Raw genomic sequence first — 18,930 nt, 5'->3', positions numbered from 1 at the left:
TATATAGTTTGTAGCTTGTTACTTACTTGCTACATAGATATGGTCGCAATTTACCTAAGCAACTGTAAGTTCCTATTTACTCAATGTTTACTACATTTTTTTATTGTATCACATTTCAAACACAACAAACTAATACTAAATACATAGATGAAATTATGAACTGATTTGGAACATGCTTTTCATAAGCAAAGATCATCTAGAGCTCTAGTTTATCAACAGTCTCAAAATCATAGAAGGTTTTACTCAACACGAGTAATTTCTGCTTGCACATTACTGTAAACATTGACAATGCCAACATGAAATAGGAAACATGAAGGTCTCAAAAGATAACCAAACATTGTAACATTTGAAGTAATAGCAGCAAATTATTTTCCAAGAAAGAAATTTAATAGCAAACTCTATCAGCCCAAGTTGAACTGTTTGAACACTTGAACTGTTGGTTTTTGCAGCTAACACCCAAGTTGTCATTCTCGTTGTAGCTCAAGCTCCACACCTTGCTCTGGCTGTCCGTCGGCTTCCTTATGCATGTCGGTGTGCTACTGCTCTGAAGAGCGCCAAGGCCGTAATCACATAATTAAGCAATGTACATCTCAACTTACTGGACAACATAAAGGATAGTAAGCATGCACATTCAAATGTATGTCTCAACTAATATTGCAAACATATGTGAAAATTAACATAGGACGAAAGATATTTTGATTGCACTAAAATTACCGGTCACATTTTCCCGGTGGAGCGTATCATTTATCATAAGCAACTTTAGACTTAAGAACAAATCTAAAAGGTTGGTAGCATAAACCAATGCATCCATCCACAAAATAAGCTTTGCTTCTTGACAACAAACATCCATAAGCATATAGACCAATTAATAAAAAAATATAATTATTACTCCAGTATGGTAGTATTGTTCCATGGATAGGTATGCTCCCATGGATAAGGATTGTACCTTGTAAATCAAGTTCTTTGCTTCGTTGATGTTTGGGTTGAAGTATAGCCAAGAGTGAGAGTGGTAGGAAAGATAGCCTTTGAAATTGAGTATTAGCAAACAATTACAACAAAATAGCAGGTAGCCAAAAGAAAAATAGTCAGGCGCATACCATCTGCCCATAGCATTGTTGCTACAATAGCAGTCATGTAAGTCTTGAATCTCCACCAACTCTTAATATATGACCCGTCGCCAAATTATCTGAGACATTCAGTGTTAGGACATGGAGGCTGAAAATCAGAGAATATAGAAGACAAAAATAATTGGGTTATTTTGTGACTTCAATTGAGATAACTACATAAACATTTCAAATAAATTTTATTTGTGACTCCAGAAACAAAAACTGGAATTACTGCCGGCACTGGCTGTCTTAATGCATACTATCCATACAATGTTAATGCTTAAGCAACTTGGTTGTCAACTCTAATATATTCGATGATAGACATATTTGTGCTTACAAAACAGTACATTGTAGAGGTTGTTCCTGTTTCTTGCAGGTTAGGAAGTGAACAAAATAGGAGTAACCAATTTTCTAAATCTGAGCACGTCATCTCCGACTAAAAGGAGCACATGAATCAACATAGCATAGTGATGAAGATATAAGGCAAACCAAACTGATACACCCCCCTGGATGAATAGCAAATCAAGCAAATAATGAAGTCTTGTACGTCTCATTTCAGAAATTACCTTGCATAGACTGAGCTTTGTTGTAGGTCAATGATACATGGATTTTTTTTAAAACATCATTGAAACCATGCCGAACTTCACTTGTATTTTCAGATAACTAAACCTTGCCATCATCTTACATAGCATCTTCTATAAATGGTACACAAAGTATCAGAATCTGAACTAAACAGCTTGAAACAAACTGAAAAGTTATCAACATCTGAGCTGACCAAACTAAAAAATATCAAAATCTAAGCACCTGTATGCTTCATAATGGATTGCAACAAAAAAAAACTAAATTCTACAAACAACATCCTACTAACAAGTCATAATTGAGATGATTAAAAATTAGCGGGAGTGTAAAAATGTGTCCCCTTTAGTGCTAGACAAGCCTGTTAGGAGGTGCAGAGGAGATTTGGCTGGCATGGCCGGTATGGTGAGTCCGTACAGTGGCTTGTACTTCCCCGATGGATGACGACGGTGATGGCACGCGCTCGACAGGGGCATGCGGTGGCGGCCATACTATCCGATGGCGCGAAGAACGACGGCAACAGCGACATGGACGGCCGTCTCAGCAGGCCATGCCCCTCACGGTGATGCCGATGCACAAGCTCGGCTCAGGAGCAGCGGCGCGGAGCAACAACGACCGTGGTGCTTCCCGACGGATGGTGGCGTAAGGGAGGTGAGGAAGAGAGGAGAGCACGGGCTGGGAATGGGAGGGGGTGGCGGCGGCGACGCAAGGGAGCGTGGGAGAGAGAGGAGTGAGACAAACCCTAGCCATCGCACCCGATTGGGGACGGGGCAACTAATCCGGATAAAGCACCTAGCACAGGGCTAGGTGAAATGCCGGAACTACCCTCGGGGGCCACTGAAGATTACAGGCGGTGGCGCGGCTCCTACACACATAACGACCATCACCAGTCACTCCCACCTTCATTGTCGATGACAACCGAGGCCCACCTCGCCTGGGACCCACATGTCATGGAGAGCTAGCACAGGGTGCAGGAAAATAAGCACTATTCATTGGTTGTCACATCAGAACGATCCAACGGCCCAGATCAAGCCATCTGAAGATCCGACGACCCAGATTCATTTGGACACTCAATCCGACGGCTGAGAATGCAAGTGCCCTCGGAAGGCTCAACTTTGGCTAGAATGTAACAATGGGGTGCGGCATACGCTCGGCTCGGTCACGCGGCTCGCTGCCATATTCGGTCCCTTTTCAAACTTGGGGTCCGTGCGCGTCTCAAACCGCTGCCCCGGTTCGCCCGCGATCCTCCCTCCTTGGCACAAGATTTTAGGGCTGAGCGACGCGACCAAATCGGCTTGAGAACTTCTCAATTCTCAATAGGCGCTAATAGGCGCCGGCGCACTGGCCGAAACTTTCGGCCTCGCATGGGCCACTGGATCTGTCTAACACGGAGCGCGCGGAACCGCTCGATCACGCACGTATCGGACGGGCTTGATGTGTACCCGGTCTTCGTCTTCCTCATCCGCCCTGCATCGTTGACTCTGGCCGCCGTCGCCGTCTGCCACACCCCGCGTTCCTCGTGGCTCGCTGCATCGGTGGCTCGCCATGGCTGCCGCTCGCCGCTCGCCGCCGCTCGCCGTCGCCACTCGCCGTCGCCACTCGCCGTCTCCGCTGCAGCAAAAAAGGTACCAGATGCATAAAAAACAAGCGGTGATGGCGACCGCCAGGTCCAACAATGTCGGGGCCGCCGGTTCCAGCATCCGTCGCAGCACCATTGGTGCATAGAAAAACAGTCATGTGCATTAACGGCTCGCCGCTGCAGCTTTTTCGTCGCCGGTCTCTGGTTGAAGCTTTTGAAATATATGGTTGAACCTTTTGTGTTAACGATTGTAACTTTTTGCGTTTCCTGTCACCGGTTGAAGCATTCTATATCGCCGGTTGAAGCTTCTTTTCTAGCCGGTTGAAGCTTTTTTCGTCGCCGGTTGCAACCTTTCTGATTTCCAGTCACCGGTCACCGCCGTGAAATGGTGGTACAATTACTGTCTATGGTAGTAGCAAACATTCTGTGTGGTTGCAGCAAAAAACGTTGTCATGGCTGTCAAAAAGGTTGCATCTTCTTCATGAATGATGTAGCTTTTCTCTATCGTTCGGTTGAAGCTTTTTTCATTAAAGGTTGTAGCATTTTATATAGACGGTTGTAGCTTTCCTCGATAGCACTGAACGCGTACAGCTTTCTGTATACACGGTTGAAGCATTTTTAATCTTGGGTTGAAGCTTTTCTGTCAACGGTTGCAGCACTCACCAGCCTCCCCAGCTATCGCACATCTCTGATTGAAGCAAAAAATACCATCGGTTCCAGCAAAAAATCTCTATGATAGTAGCAAAACCAAAACACAGTTGTAGCAAAAAACAGTCATCCGCCATCTCGCCGTGACGTCGAGGTTCCAGCAAAATTTGCGTCGCGGGGTGCAGTCCTGCCATGGCTGGTTGCAGCTCCGGCGTGGCCGGGTCCGGCGAGGTAGGGAGAGCTCCGATGCACGCGGATCCGCGCGGATCTGGTCGAGGGCGGCCAGATCTGCTGAACGGCGGCGCGCCTGAGAGGCCTGCGGGCGCAGGGCGATGCGTTGACCATGGCAGCAGGGAGAGAGAAAGAGAGAGATGCGCGAGAGGAAGAAGAGAAAAGGAAGGAGGACTAGTCGTCTCGGGTCCATCGCGCCACGTGGTTGCTCGCGAGTGGGTCGCATCGCGCGTGCGTGGACTGGACCGGCCGAAGCTTCGGCCGGTGCCCCGGCCCCAAACGTTTCCCATTCTCAATCCCTCCGACGTCTCCTTCCCTTTTCCTCTCTCCAGAAGCTTCACTCCACTGGAGATCCGTCGCACGCACCCACCAAACAAACACCCGGCCCGCACGGGATCCGGCGCCACGGTTTGGAACCCCGAACGAAAGCCGCTCTTTATTTATTCCGCTCCTCTCCTGTGGAGCGTGCCGCAGCTCTGAACCCGGTTCCGTCCACTGTCTGTCGCCCATCCCGCGGCACCCCCACGCACGCGCCACAGCCGCCGTCCGCGTCCGCGTCCACACGCCCCACGCCGGCGCCGAGGGAGGATGGAGAAGGCCCTCACCAAGCTCGGCAGCTTCACCATCCCCCGCAAGGCCAAGCAGGAGCTCTCTGCCATCGGCGGCGACATCTCGGTCAGTGCTCTGCTCTGCTCTCCTTCCTTCACACCTTTCCCCGTCATCTTTCTCGCCTTCGTGGCTTTGTTCGTCATGGTGAATCTCTTCTCGTTCTTGGTGAATCTCTTGGACTAGGTAAAATGCCGTTCCTGATTTCCCGGTTCGCCTGCTTGTTTCTGGGAGATTTCTACGGGTTTCCGTTATCACGGGGGTGGATCGACGGATTCTTTTTTGTTGCTCAGTTTTCTGTTTTTCTCGTCCCCATCTTTTTCTGCGGCAGTTAAATTTCAGAAATAATCTGTCTGTCAACATTTCGTGGTTCACATGTTGTTACTGCTACTAACCAAGAAAATTTTGGGTTCTTGAACGCATTCATCTGTAGATCTTTCTCTTATATTCTTCCTCCTTTAGGCCAGGTTAGATTCGTTCCTTTTCCCACCAAGACCAGCGAAAGTTCTTGCTTTTCATATGCAACCTTTTTCCGAGTGGACTGCCATATGAAAATCATTATTTGATTCGATCACACTTCTGCATTCGCTGTACCGACTCAGTAGTAGTACATTTTTGTGCATTCTAAGTTTAATTATTACTAGACTACACTCTAGTTCCAACATCCAAGTGGTTCAGTTCATCATTCACAAGTCACAGCGAATAACCCAACCACTCTGATTTGCAGCGCATCTCAAGCACCGTGGAGGAGAAGGCCAAATGGGTGTTCGAGAAACTCAAAGGTACCATCGATAGCCCTGCCCCCTAATTTCTCCAATTTCCGTTCAGTGGTTGCTTTGTGGCTCAGAAAATAGCAGTTAGTCTGAAGCTACATGCCACGTCGTCTTAGCAACATCTTCAGTACACTTGTCCATCGCTGTTAGCAACGCTGTTTTTCTTGCTGATGCGTAACACCAAAGCAAAACAAGGAGTGCTTTCCTTAATACGCACATAGCCTTTCTTCACGATTTGGATCTGGCTCCGGCCCTGTAGCTCTAATCCAAGTACTCTTTTCGATCTGCAAAGTACTAGCAATACAATGAGTGACGCTGATGCACATGGGGGCCAAACTGAAATGGGTCCAATGTTTGTTGACGCAATTATGCAAAAGCTCCTAGGAGGATATAGTGCAGAGCAGGGGGGACTTGCTCACCTAACATCTTGTTTTACTTGCAATCTTTGCACTGGGTCTGTTGAGGTCTTTGGCGGTATTAGCAAGGCTGTCTTCAGCTTGTCATGGGGTTAGCAAGCACCAGCCAGCTGATTTGGTAGTCTGTAGTGCATGGTCTAATCAATGTTTTCTTCTAAGCAGCCCCTAATCTGTACTCTTACAGGAAGCTGCGAACAACTAGTGGTATACTCGGATCCGTAATCCGACCGCTCACGTGAAAACATTGCGCGAAAAGACAGTAGTTTCTTAAATAAAATGCGAATGTTCTGAAGTACTCCCACCGTTCACTATTATAAGATGTTTTGGATATTTCAATATGGACTACATACGGCCTGAAATGCCTGAAATGAGTGAACAAACACGCTAAAATGCGTCTATATACATCCGATTCAGAAAAAGGTTAAAACGTCTTGTAAGCTATATACATCCGATTCAGAAAAAAGTTAGAACATCTTATACTCCCTCCGTTCCAAATTACTTGGCCTCCATTTGTCTAGATATGGATGTATCTAGACACTAAATAAGTATAGATACATTCGTATCTAGACAAATGAAAGTCAAGTAATTTGGAACGGAGGGAGTAATATTGAACGGAGGAAGTAGTTTGTGAAATAAAATGTGAATGCTCGCAAAGCAGATCCGTTGGCAAGTTTTTTTCCACTTGCAGGCCATCTTCAATTGTACCTTCCAGTTTGTTTGTTTTTTGGTTTAAGTAGGTGTTAGGAGCTAGGGTTCTGCCCGGTCTTGGCCGTAGGCAGTAGGGGAAAGTGGGGGCTGGGCGTGGCGATGAGCGGCCGCGCCGGCGGTTGGGCGCCGTCGCGGGAGAGGAGGGAGATGGCGGCGGCTAGGGTTAGAGGCGGCTAGGGTTCCGGCTCCTCTGGGAGCCGGGCAATAGAGATAATAATCTTCTTATTGCTTAATTCCAAAAAGAGTCTTACAGCCTATATTTATAACCTAAATAACTTGCATAAGAATTAATCCTAAGATAACTTGTGGGCTAAGATTGCCCGGTGGCCTCTACGGCCGTAACACTTCTCCCCGCCTGCACAAACAGCTCGTCCTCGAGCTGTAAGGTGGGGAAGCGCTTGAGGACTCCTCGAGGCGATCAACCAGCGTCAAACACCTTCTCAACAGCTGGGGCGGTCAGGTCGGCGGCGACGGCGTCCTTCGGAATGTAGTCTGCAACCTCCAGGTAGAAGAGTCGCGGGCAGGCATGGCCGGGCGTGTAGGGCTCGTCGCAGTTGAAGCACAACCCTTGGTGGCGACGCTCGAGTAGCTCGGCTGAGGTGAGCTGGCGGAATGGGCGTCCCGCGGTCGCGGCGAGGGATGCCGCAGAAGCCTGCGCAGGCCGACCCTGCACGGAATCCGGCCCGGGTAGCGACCCAGCGGTCCGGGACGGTGATTCCTGCTGGATGGCCACCGCGCGGCGCTCGAACGCGCGGGCGTAGTACATGGCCGACTGGAGATCCTGGGGTCCGCGAAGCTCCACGTCGACGCGAATGTGATCCGGAAGGCCGCCGACGAAGAGCTCAGCCCGCTGCAGGGCCGTCATACCTGGCGCGTGACACGCCAAGGCCTGGAAGCGGTCGGCGAAATCCTGCACCGTGGAGGTGAAAGGCAGGCGACCCAACTCGGCCAATCGGCTCCCGCGTAATGGCGGTCCGAAGCGAAGAAGGCACAGCTCGCGGAAGCGCTCCCACGGGGGCATGCCGCCCTCGTCCTGCTCGAGGGCGTAGTATCATGTCTGGGCGGCCTCGCGGAGATGGTAGGAAGCCAGCCAAGTGCGCTCCGACGCGGGTGTGCGCTGCCCGCGGAAGAACTGGTCACACTGGTTGAGCCAGTTAAGCGGGTCGTCCGAGCCATCATAAGTGGCGAAGTCGAGCTTGGCGAACCGGGGCGGCTGCTGGTTTGGCGCGCCATGGCCCACTGCCTCGGCGGTGCGGAGAGCTGATGACGGTGCTCGGTCCATGGTGGGAAGGCCGGCGTAGTTCCCCGTGGCGCCCGACGCCTCAGGCTGCAACTGGGTATCAGCTAGCTTCGGTTCGATCATGTCTTCACCGCCGCCAAGCCCGTCTCTTCCGCTGCCGGTCACCTTGTCGCCTCCGGCGACCACCACGACCGTCGCCCCGCTCCTGCCCGCGCCGGGATCCTCTGTCGCGCCCGCCCCCGCCGTACTCACCTGGGAGGAGGTGTCCGGGGTGCTGCGGGACCTAACCCAGGCGGTCCAGGAGATCCACCTGTTCTTGGCCGGGTCCTACGGGCCGCACTCGGTTGCGCCGCCCATCGCCACCCCCGCGCCGCCGTGGCTGCCGTGTCAGCCGCCGCACCAGGCGGCCTTCGCCGCGCTCGCCAGGCCGCTGCAACTGCCATCCATCGCCACCACCGCCCAGCCTTGGCTGCAGTGGCAGCCGCCGCTTTTGGCGGCCTCCTCCGCGACCGGCACTCCGACGCAGCAGCCGTTGCCGCTGCCCGGCGTGACAGCGCAGCAGCCGCTGCAGCTGCAGCAGCCATCGCCAGTCAGCTCCGCCGCCCAGTATGGGATGCCCTACGATGGGAGTGCGACGATCTCGTTCCCATCAGCGCCGCCGCCATCCCAGGGCGTCCACATCCAGCAGATCAAGTCCCTGTCGTCGCCGGCACCGCTTCCGTCTTGGATTACTACCCGCCACGTGTCGGCGGCTGTGAGGCTGCAGGCTGCTGCGCGCGGCCTCCTAGCGCGTCGGCGTGTGCGGGAGATGCGTGGTCTGTAGCTGCCGCTCCTCCAAGTTGCCCTTCGCTGCGCAAAGGACCTCGATCTCGTCCACTGCGTCGGGGATCTTGGTCATGCGGTTTCCCCCACGGGCGGCTGGCACGTTGTTTTCCCCGCGGGCAACGACCTCAAAGTCTGCGACATCGGCGATTGGGGGGGCACACCCCTCCTCGTCATTCTCAATCGCAAGCCCTCCACTCTTTCCTGTGCGGTGCAGACCAACAGCCGTCCGGCGGGGCGAAGGCAGGGTGTCACCAACAGGAGCGCACCGCGTAGCACCACTGCTTTCCGCCGCCGACCACCGCGAGGGCGCCTTTGCTGGTCGCTCTTGCGACCACTTCCAGATGGCCATACACATGCACTCCTTTGGTCCAGGTGGTGTCCATGGGATCCAGGTGGCTGTACACGTGCACGTTTGACGTGCGGATGGTGTCCACTTTTTGTTAAAGGGTCCAAAATAAAGCGTCTCAGTCCATTTTAGGTTGAGAATAATAAAACAAGCCGAGATGTAAAAGGCTTGTTTTTAGGTGTTAGGTTTGTGTTGCGTCGAGTCATGGTTATAAGTTGGTTAGGCTGCAGCTCGAGGACAAGCTGCATGTCCAGGTGGGGTGTAGTGTTAGAGTACGTAATAGGCTTAATGGGCCCATTAGTCTTAGGGTTAATTAGAGATAAGGGTCGCTTGCTTAGCGGTCAAGTAAGTCTTGCTTGGGAGTCAAGTAAACCTCTCTATATAAAGAGAGGAGATGTATCAATCTAATCAAGCAAGAATTAAGAAGGAAATCCCTTCCCTCTTGCCCGGCCGTGGGCAAAAAGGCCCCCGGCCGGCCCTCTCGCGCCCTCCTTCTAGCAGCGCCATAACAGTAGGTATACGGTATGCATTGCTCTGAGACCCCTTTCTTCTGATAAAAAAGTCCTTCATATGAATTTCCCATTTTCACACTTTGTTTGATTGCAATTCCAGTCTTGTAGTATACATAATTCGTCATTTACACTTTACACACAACATTCTCCATATATTTGAACTTTGCTCAAGCGCTCGAAACTGCTGCTTCTGAATTCCCTTCTGCGTTTCAATATGTTTGTGGCATTCTCATGCCATGGTTCACAAGTTGCTATTAGGTCTATGCAATTCTAGCTAGTGACAATTGAATAATTGCTACATAAATGTCTACTATATATGGACTACAAGTGGCTGACCCTATTTCTTTCTTATTCAGGCAAACCAAACAAGTCCCTCTCTGACCTGCTGCGCGAGTACAACCTCCCTCCGGGCCTCTTCCCTCGGAACATCATCTGCTACGAGTACGACCAGACGAGCTCGAGGCTCGTGGTGCACCTGGCCAAGCCCTGCGAGGTGAGCTTCAAGGACTCCTCCATGATACGGTACGCCACCCGCGTGAAGGCGACCCTGTCCCGAGGCAAGCTCTCGGCGATCGAGGGCATGAAGACCAAGGTGGTGGTGTGGGTGAAGGTGACCACCGTGAACCTGGAGAGCTTCCGGTCCGACAAGGTGTGCTTCATCGCCGGCGTGAAGAAGCTGAGGCAGAAGGACGCCTACGAGGTGCCCCGCGAAGCCGCCTCCGTCGAGGAGTTCTGAGCTCAGTCTGATGATCCGTCTTCCTATGATCCTATCCATAGTCTCCATGATTCGTGCCATTCTTTTGAGTCCCATATGGTGTGTGGTTCCTGAGGACGTGCTGGTGATTAGATTGGTGGGCTGATCGGCATGTCTGTACATTGGATTTGTTCTCCTAAGGAAAGGGTGGTGTCCCAGTAATGTGAACATTTGGCATGTGTTCTGGCTTTGTGTTGCTCGTCTGTCGGGGACCTGTGTTTCAGTGCTTTATGGTGCTGCGTGTGCCGGCTGCTGGCGGAGGTGCATTGCACTTTTGCCGAAATAATTGTTTCAGCAAGCTTTCAGACATTTCGCGACATAAAACAATGACATATATGCAAAAACATCATGATAGTATCGTGATGCCAGGAAACACATGACGGGATGAAAAAGAAAGATACTACTCAACTCACACAGCTCGCCTGAAGACAGGAAAATGAAAACAATGACTACAAAATCAGGTGCATCATCCCAAATTGCCAATGTACTGGATCATGGTATTCTTTGTATGGATTAAGCGGCAGGTTTCCTGGAACATGACCCAGGCAGAAAAAGTCAGTTACAGAAATACTTACCCAGTTGCTTTTAATCTTGGATCCCTGTATACAGGCTCCACATTCGATCATATAGTGTGCTACGAGTTTCTGCCGAAAAATCACATGCTAAACATATCTGAACTAGGACCTACCAGTGGTGAACGAAAATCCTACTAAGGAATTTCTTGTAAGGGCTAGTTTTAATTAATACCCCCTCCGTCCCAAAATAAGTGTCTCAACTTTATACTAACTTTAGTACAAAATTGTACTTCTTCCGTCCCAAAATTCTTGTCTTAGATTTGTCTAGATACTATCTAGACAAATCTAAGACAAGAATTTTGAGACGGAGGGAGTACTAAGGTTAAGACACTTATTTTGGGACGGAGGGAGTAGTATATTATGGCATTTGGGCCTTCTCTTCATGAGCTCTTAGCCTAGGTCCATGCAATTTCCACACAAAAACCACCTTCTGAATCGCTCCAAGCCAGCATGTTTTTTTTTTGAACCGGGCTTTACCCCTTTCCATTGCAAAGAACGGAAATACAACCAGTTCAAACGAGAAGGTCAGGGGGAGGGAAAGAAGTAAAGCGAGTTCTAGCACTACCAGGAAACCCACCATACTCGCTCGCCATCGAAACGAGTATCATGGGGCGAAAACCTGGATAGCACGACATAACATCTATCCTATTACAATCTCAAAAGCTCAGGATCAAGTATCAGAACACAACTGCAAAGTCAAGTAAACAGATGGTAATCTTCGCCGAGATAGAACAGCATCGAGGTTGCGCGCCCGTCTTCCTTTCAAGCGCCCTGGATTGGTTGCTTGACAGCGCCACACATCTTCATCAGCTGCATCGTGCCAGTCCTGATCATCTCGGCTCCAGAACGAAGATCTTTGGCGTCCTCTCCTTGTTGTAGCCCTGTCCAGTAAAGTAGAAAGGAACACAGAGAAAACACAATCTCAAAAGGAGTCTTGATTTGTTTTTTTTTTCAAAGGTAGCTCGGTTGCGAGCCAACCAAATCGCCCAACATACAGCCGCTAGACCTACTGTGTAAAACTTTTGCTTCCCAGGAAGGAATTTATTGCACCACACAAAGTATTGCCAGTAATTCGACGGACATCTATCAGTACCAAGAGCAACCCCAATCGGTCGCCATACAATTCTTGCCACGGGACAATTGAAGAATAGGTGTTGTACCGTTTCAACCTGTTTGCAAAAAGAGCAACAGGGATTCCCCGGCCATTTCTTCTTTCTCATAACTTGCCTAGTGAGAATTGCGTCTTGCGACATCTGCCATAAGAAGATTTTGATTTTAAGAGGGATTTTGGCTTTCCAAATCCATCTATAGTGGCAACCACTAAGAGGCTCCTCCAACATCTTATACACCGATTTAGTGGTGAACTTGCCACTCTGGTTGAGTCCCCAAAAGACACGATCACTCCTCTCATCGAGGTGGATTCTATTAACCGCAGCACGCATATCCTCCCATTGCTTGGACAGCTCAGGGGTAAGCCTACGTCTGAACATATCGGTGTCATCAAGTCTATCTTTCCTATTCAGGGTACTCGTGGGGTAGTTGCATATCTCAAACAAACGTGGGTATTGATCCTGAAATGGGGTCAGCCCATTGATTGGATCTTTCCACAATCTTATCAGGTTCTAGCACCAGTTTCAATTTTCCTGCCCATCATATATATGTTTTTGATTTTGAGCAAGGCCTTCCAACAGGGCGAGTCGGAGAATTTGGGAGAAACTTCAGCAACAGAGATGTTGCGAAGATACCTGGCCCGGACTATGTTCTGCCAGAGCCCGTTTTGTGTCTCTAATTTCCACCACCATTTGACCATGAGACTGATATTTTGTTTTCTAAGGTCTTTAATTTCCAAGCCAGCATGTTGATCCTGCTTCTTCACAAAAATCTTTGACGGCTCCATGTAGCCCTCGGATTCATCTTCAACATCGCCAAGAGTGATTACCAAAAGCCATGTAAACATGCCTTGGGATTTCTGGCACCACTCATATTTACTGTAGCAGCAACATGTTCTGCTGTTGCTGACTGGTACATGCTAGGAGGATTTTCAGGCTGTTTGGCTGTTTGAGGCACACAGTGTATTTCACGCTCGTCACCATAGTTCATCACAGAGGTCTTTGATGGAGATTTAAGATAACTCCTCGGCATTCTCCATGTACTGGGAAAGAAGCACGGAGGATGTCAGATGTTCACCTGACCTATCCTTGTCAAGCTTGTTGATGCCGTGGTGCGATGGCAACATACCAGCGCAAGGATGGATACTCTTGTTGCCTCGGTTGGACCGTTGAAGAATGGTTCAGAGTGTTCAATTACTTGAGTTCTAGCAGATTATCAAGTAGGTCTGGAGTACTTAAAGTTTGGAGTCTGGATGCAAGGTAAGACACAAACAAGGCTGCCTGCTGATATGAAGAAGGGGCCGCGGAGAAGGATAAGATAAGAACTGTGAAATATGTTCTACCATAGTGGAAGAAAGAACAGCTCACGCTCATAAAGGTTATGTTTGTGTGGTGCTTTTCCTGCCCGCCATGGTATCTGGAAAGTGTGCAATAACTGGTATAACATACTCCCTCCGTCCCAAAAAAAGAAGTGTCTACTTTGTACTAAATCAGGACACTTATTTTGGGACGGAGGGAGTATATGTTTGCAGGTAAGTTCAAGCTGATAACATGACACCAGCTGAGGGTGTGCTTCAGCAGGTGTTGGGTGATGTTTACATTAAAACGTTTGCTTGTCATTTAACTGTACACAGATGCCGGAAACTACCAACATTTGACACAAATATCCAAAACTACCATCTGTTGAAAAGGTGTCCTCAAAACAACCATGAAAAAATTCAGTAGTTTAGCTACAAGATCAGAGCCAGTAGGTGGAACAGGAAAGTAAGATGCAGATAAAAACAGTTTTTCAACCAACCCACTTAGAGACGATTTCACAGGGCAAAGTCAAAACACTTGCTGAAAAGAAACAGAGTGTCTCTTTAACTGAATCCAGCAAACATAATGCTACAACATATATTAATCATGATCTTCATATGTGCCTTTTTTTGTTTCAGATTTAGCCCAAGGGTTTTAGATACGCACAGCATTGCATTAGGGTTCAGTTCAGTATAATAAGATACTAAGATAGATCACCAGCATAGCTACATTCAAATAATAGCCATTAGAAGACACAAGTTCTATTCAACACTTCTATTATGATAACACTACAATAATTATTTCAAGTCAAAACTATTTACAAAGCGTGAATAACACACGTTTATTCATCCAATCTTTTATTCTCCTGAAATCGAAAGTAGCACCTTGGGCATTCAGTACATTGCACACAGCGCAAAGACAGCTTTGTCGGCGGAAATCATAGGAAATCCCACAACATACAGATGTTAAACAAGACAAGGGACTAACCAAACACAAAGTCCTTCATCAATCGCAATGGTAGCGAAGATCAGTTATAAATCAACGCTTCTTCATGAACCCCTCTGCAAGCTTTAAGTAGTCCCCCATACCAGCTCCACTTCCCCCTTCACCATCCTTCTTCATGAAACCCTGTGCAAGTTTCAGGTAATCTGCCATGCCACTGCCCTCCGACTCGTCTTTTCCACTCTCAGGGCGACCACCATGTTTCTTCTTGCCGCTGTCCTCTTCATTTTCCTCCTTTCCATACCCTCCTCCTCCATGTCCACTAGTCTTCTTGTGCCCACCCTCGTCATCCTGCTTCTTCATGAAACCTTGTGCAAGTTTAATGTAGTCTCCAATGCCACCGCCTTCTGACTCATCCTTCCCTCCATGGCTTCCACCACTAGGCTTCTTCTTGTAGTCATCTTCTTCATACCTTCCTCCACCACTAGGCTTCTTCTTGTAGTCCTCTTCTTCATACCTTCCTCCACCACTAGGCTTCTTCTTGTAGTCCTCTTCTTCATACCTCCCTCCATGGCTTCCACCACTAGGCCTCTTGTACTCATCATCTTCCTCATACCTCCCTCCACCATGGCCACCGGTTGGCTTCTTCTTGTACTCATCTTCGTATCTCCCTCCTCCACCTCCATATCCACCAGCACTAGGCTTCTTCTTGTACTCATCATCGTCTTCATACCTTCCCCCACCATAGCCGCCACCACCACCACCACTAGGAGGCCTCTTGAAGTCATCTTCTTGCTCATACCTCCCCCCACCATAGCCACCACTGCTAGGCTTCTTCTTGTACTCATCTTCTTCCTCATACCTTCCACCTCCGTAGTCACCACCACCACCAGTAGGCTTCTTCCTGTACTCATCATCCTCTTCATACCTCCCATCACCGCTGGGCTTCTTCTTGTACTCATCATCATCCTGTTCGTACCTCCCACCACCACTAGTAGGCTTCTTCCTGTACTCATCCTCCTCCTCGTACCTGCCGCCTGAACCCCCGTGACCACTGGGCTGGTGCTTGCCGCCTCCGCTGCCCCCCTCCTTGGCGCCGAACTTGTGGAGGTAGTCCTCGGCCTTGTTGAGGTAGCCGCCGACGGGCTTGCCCTCGAGCTTGCCGTAGAGGGAGGCCGCGTGGAGCAGGTCGGCGGCGGCCTCGGCGGTGCGGCCCTTGTCGACCTTCCCCAGGTTGTGGTCCTGGAGCGCCGCCTTGGCCGCCTCCGCCACCAGCTTGGCGCTGGCGGCGAGGTCGCCGCTGCCCCCGCCGGACGGGCGGTGCTGCTGCGGCGGCGGGCGCCGCCGGCCGGAGTCGTCCTCGCCGTCATAGGAGGCCATTCGCGTCGGATCTGGGGAAAGGGGGTGAGCTGAGCAGAGGAGACAGAGCAGAGCAGAGAGAGACGGGGCTTCGATCAGACAACACGGCACAGGGCCACGGGGTATTCGTGGTCGTGGGAGCCACCGGTTTTGATGCGAACCTCCCTCGGTTCCAGCTGCCGTCGGAGAAGCGTCTAGGGCGCGTCGGTTGGACACGGCTTGCATTTCGGGCACACGTTTTGCTCCCGTCCGTAATTTGATTACTTTCTTTTTCACGAACCTAACTTTTTTACAATTAAAATTGCCATTCGGAAAGAAAGAAAGAAAATTAAAACTGAAACATGTCATCCGAAAAAAATGTCATGATTGACAACTAAAGTTGGCATCATCGCGTCATTAAACTTGTCATAAAAAACGTTCTAAGTTGTCATGTGTTCGTGCCACACGTATACCACTTATCAGGGTCTTTATTTTTGGAATCACCTTCATTAGAGATGTAAGAGCATCGCCGATAGAAGATGTATATTTGGAGAAGTAAACATAGACATTGTATAATTTACATCACCAAAAAAAATACTTTTTACATCTCCAAAAAAGTCTCAACTCGAATAGATGATGTATATTTGGTAATGTAAAACTAGTGCTCCAACATATGATGTACTCCCTCCGTATAAGTCTTTTTAGAGATTTTAATATGGAGTACATATGAAGCAAAATGAGTGAATCTACACTCTAAAGTCTAAACTATGTTTATATAAAACCATATGTAGTCCATATTAAAATCTCTAGAAAAACTTATATTTAGGAATGAAGAGGGTATATTTGAAGATGTAAAACGCCTACGGTCGCGCAGCAGCCTACAGCCGCACTCCAGCCACTGTACAACAGTATTCTTTCGAACTCAACTTCCATGCGGTGCAAATCAACACATCTTCGACGATCATATAATTTGCGGTTCTTCCCTTGACAATGAAGCCCTCGTCCTCCATGTTGAGATTATCATAATCATATTGAGTATCGTATTCTTGTGATGCATACTCTTAAGAGAAATAATCTTCGTTTGCGACATTTATCACATGCATGAATGCTTCATCATCAAGTCTACAAATACACATACACGCAATGTCACATTATATTCGTATCGGACATGAAAAGAACAAACAAAAAGAAAAAGGATTTATTTTACCTTTGTGACATTTCGTCGAGCACGTTGGAGGCGGTGGCCGCGGGCATGGCCGGTTCTTCCTCCATGGCCGGTGTTGCTTGCGGTGGCGGCGGAGGAGGAGGTCCATGTTCGGCGGCAGTTGCCCTGGCCGGCGGCGGTATCGAATCGGCCGAAGTAGCCACGGCCGCCTTCATTTTCTTCGCCGCCCGAGATGGACCCGTGGCGGGGTTGGACGCCGCTGGCCGGTTCGGGCCGCCACCACGGGGTTTAACAGCCGACAGCTTCTTCGTCGATCGCACACCAGTTCCCGCAACGATGACTGGACGAGGTGGGGCGAAACCGTTATGGTGGGATGGGGGCGGCATGGCAGCGGAAGCGGGGTCGGGGAAGGTTGAAGCGCCGACAGTGGCCGTGGCGAGGTTGGTCAGAACGGCGAAGGCGGCAGCGGGGTCAACAGAGTCGGCCGTCAGGCCGGGCGGCGGGAGCTAGGTGGGCGTCGGTCGGGCGCTGGGATTTTCAAATTCCACGGTTGGGTGACTGGCACGTGACTGGGCATTTTACATCACCAGGTAGCTGGTGGTGCAAATTTGGATCTTCGAGTGTTGTATTTTACATCATTTGGAGGAGGTGATGTAATTTTCTTTACATCTACATCATCTGTTGTACAATGTTTTTAGGCCTTGGTGATGTAAAAATTAGTTATTTTTTGCATCTACATCTTCAATTAGAGATGCTCTAAACGCTCATACAAAACACACATATACTCACCCCTACGAACACACACACCCTATTCCTATGAGCACCTCTGAAATACCGAGCCGGCATCACATATCTTGAGATTGGTGAAGTCACCACAGGAGCATCCGTAGTCGACGGAAACATCTCCTCCCACTGAACAAACATTGTCGGGAAGCCTGAAATAAATCCAGAAAAATGCGAACACCAGTGCCAAGTCTAGAGTATAGGACTTGAACCCTGTTGGGCTGGTTCCACCACATAGAATCTAACCATCTGACCTAGACTCAGTTCGCATAAGATGAGTAGGACGTTTTGGAGGCCTAGCTCCATGAAGTTCTTATTTATTTTTTAAATAGTTCAAACTTTTCGGTTTAAAAAAATCCTAAAAAATTTATGATGAAATACGCAAGGTGCAAAAAAATCATGGGCTTTGAGAATGAAGAGTACATATGTTGAAAAGCCATTGGTTTGTTTTTTACGTAGCTCTTATTTTAACACATATCCTGATCCATGCCTTGTCAACCCTAAACCCTGATCCAATACATTACACACTTGCAAACATGTCATATATTTCAGGACGGAGATAACATGTCTTTGGGTATATGTGTATTGTTTGCAAGCGTGTAATGTTTGCAAGATGGAGATGCATTCCCCCTCCAACAAAGGTTTGGATCAGGGTTGCCTCGTGAAATGATCGATATGGTTGACTAGAGGGGGGGGGGTGAATAGGCAACTAACATTTTTTAAGCTTTTCTTTACCAAATTAAACTTTGCAACAAAATAGGTTGTCTAGATGTGCAACTAAGTGAGCAACCTATATGATGCAATAACAACTAGCACACAAGCAAGCAAGGGATACAACACAAGTAGGCTTGCAAAAGTAAAGGTACGAAATAACCAAGAGTGAAGCCGGTGGAGACGAGGATGTGTTACCGAAGTTCCTTCCTTTTAAGGGGAAGTACGTCTCTGTTAGAGCGGTGTGGAGGCACAATGCTCCCCAAGAAGCCACTAGGGACACCGTATTCTCCTCACGCCCTCACACAATGCGAGATGTCGTGATTCCACTATTGGTGCCCTTGAAGGCGGCGACCGAATCTTTACAAACAAGGTTGGGACAATCTCCACAACAATTGGAGGCTCCCAACAACACCACGAAACTTCACCACAATGGAGTATGGCTTCGAGGTGACCTCAACCGTCTAGGGTGCTCAAAACACCCAAGAGTAACAAGATCCGCTAGGGATAAGTGGGGGGAATCGAATATCTCTTGATGGAAGTGTAGATCGGGCCCTTGTCACCCAATCCCGAGCAAATCAACAAGTTTGATTGGCTAGGGAGAGAGATCGGGCGAAAATGGAGCTTGGAGCAACAATGGAGTTTAGGGTTGGAAGAGGTGAGTCTTCTTGGAGAAGAAGACCCCCTT

At 49.0% G+C, this 18,930-nt stretch overlaps 2 protein-coding genes and 1 long non-coding RNA gene across 5 annotated transcripts; 1 reads left to right on the top strand and 2 right to left on the bottom strand.

Moving 5' to 3' along the window:
• Positions 1–227: 227 nt before the first annotated feature.
• Positions 228–2,446, bottom strand: LOC123093019 (uncharacterized). Of its 2 annotated transcripts, XR_006444974.1 has the most exons (5): positions 2,100–2,446; positions 1,673–1,801; positions 1,098–1,186; positions 947–1,023; positions 228–544 (listed from the first exon to the last, which is right to left on the bottom strand). It is a non-coding gene; the product is annotated as an uncharacterized lncRNA (long non-coding RNA). The 2 variants fall into 2 exon arrangements; XR_006444975.1 differs by having other exon boundaries at positions 1,673–2,446.
• Positions 2,447–4,540: 2,094 nt separating this feature from the next.
• Positions 4,541–10,510, top strand: LOC123093017 (uncharacterized protein At5g01610). The gene is made up of 3 exons (XM_044514895.1): positions 4,541–4,815; positions 5,474–5,528; positions 9,923–10,510. Exons 1-3 carry the CDS (start codon positions 4,729–4,731, stop codon positions 10,300–10,302), a joined length of 522 nt encoding a protein of 173 aa, XP_044370830.1. The 5' UTR covers positions 4,541–4,728; the 3' UTR covers positions 10,303–10,510.
• Positions 10,511–11,406: 896 nt separating this feature from the next.
• LOC123093016 (uncharacterized protein At5g39570) lies at positions 11,407–15,739 on the bottom strand. 2 transcript variants are annotated; one of them, XR_006444973.1, is made up of 2 exons: positions 14,291–15,717; positions 11,407–11,776 (listed from the first exon to the last, which is right to left on the bottom strand). XR_006444973.1 is itself a non-coding variant. In XM_044514894.1 (1 exon), exon 1 carries the CDS (start codon positions 15,623–15,625, stop codon positions 14,342–14,344), a length of 1,284 nt encoding a protein of 427 aa, XP_044370829.1. In that variant the 5' UTR covers positions 15,626–15,739; the 3' UTR covers positions 14,063–14,341. The 2 variants fall into 2 exon arrangements, 1 of the variants encoding a protein (XP_044370829.1); XM_044514894.1 differs by lacking the exon at positions 11,407–11,776 and having other exon boundaries at positions 14,063–15,739.
• Positions 15,740–18,930: the final 3,191 nt, after the last annotated feature.

This window comes from Triticum aestivum, chromosome 4B (genome assembly GCF_018294505.1).
Source record: "Triticum aestivum cultivar Chinese Spring chromosome 4B, IWGSC CS RefSeq v2.1, whole genome shotgun sequence".
NCBI lineage: Eukaryota > Viridiplantae > Streptophyta > Magnoliopsida > Poales > Poaceae > Triticum > Triticum aestivum.
This window is presented reverse-complemented; position numbering and strand designations above follow the sequence as displayed.

Coding starts and splice junctions, on each gene's coding strand:
- LOC123093017 (XM_044514895.1), top strand. CDS start 4,729: ATGGAGAAGGCCCTCACCAAGCTCGGCAGCTTCACCATCCCCCGCAAG. Junction 4,816..5,473: donor CCATCGGCGGCGACATCTCG/GTCAGTGCTCTG, acceptor TCTGATTTGCAG/CGCATCTCAAGCACCGTGGA. Junction 5,529..9,922: donor GGTGTTCGAGAAACTCAAAG/GTACCATCGATA, acceptor TTTCTTATTCAG/GCAAACCAAACAAGTCCCTC.
- LOC123093016 (XM_044514894.1), bottom strand. CDS start 15,625: ATGGCCTCCTATGACGGCGAGGACGACTCCGGCCGGCGGCGCCCGCCG.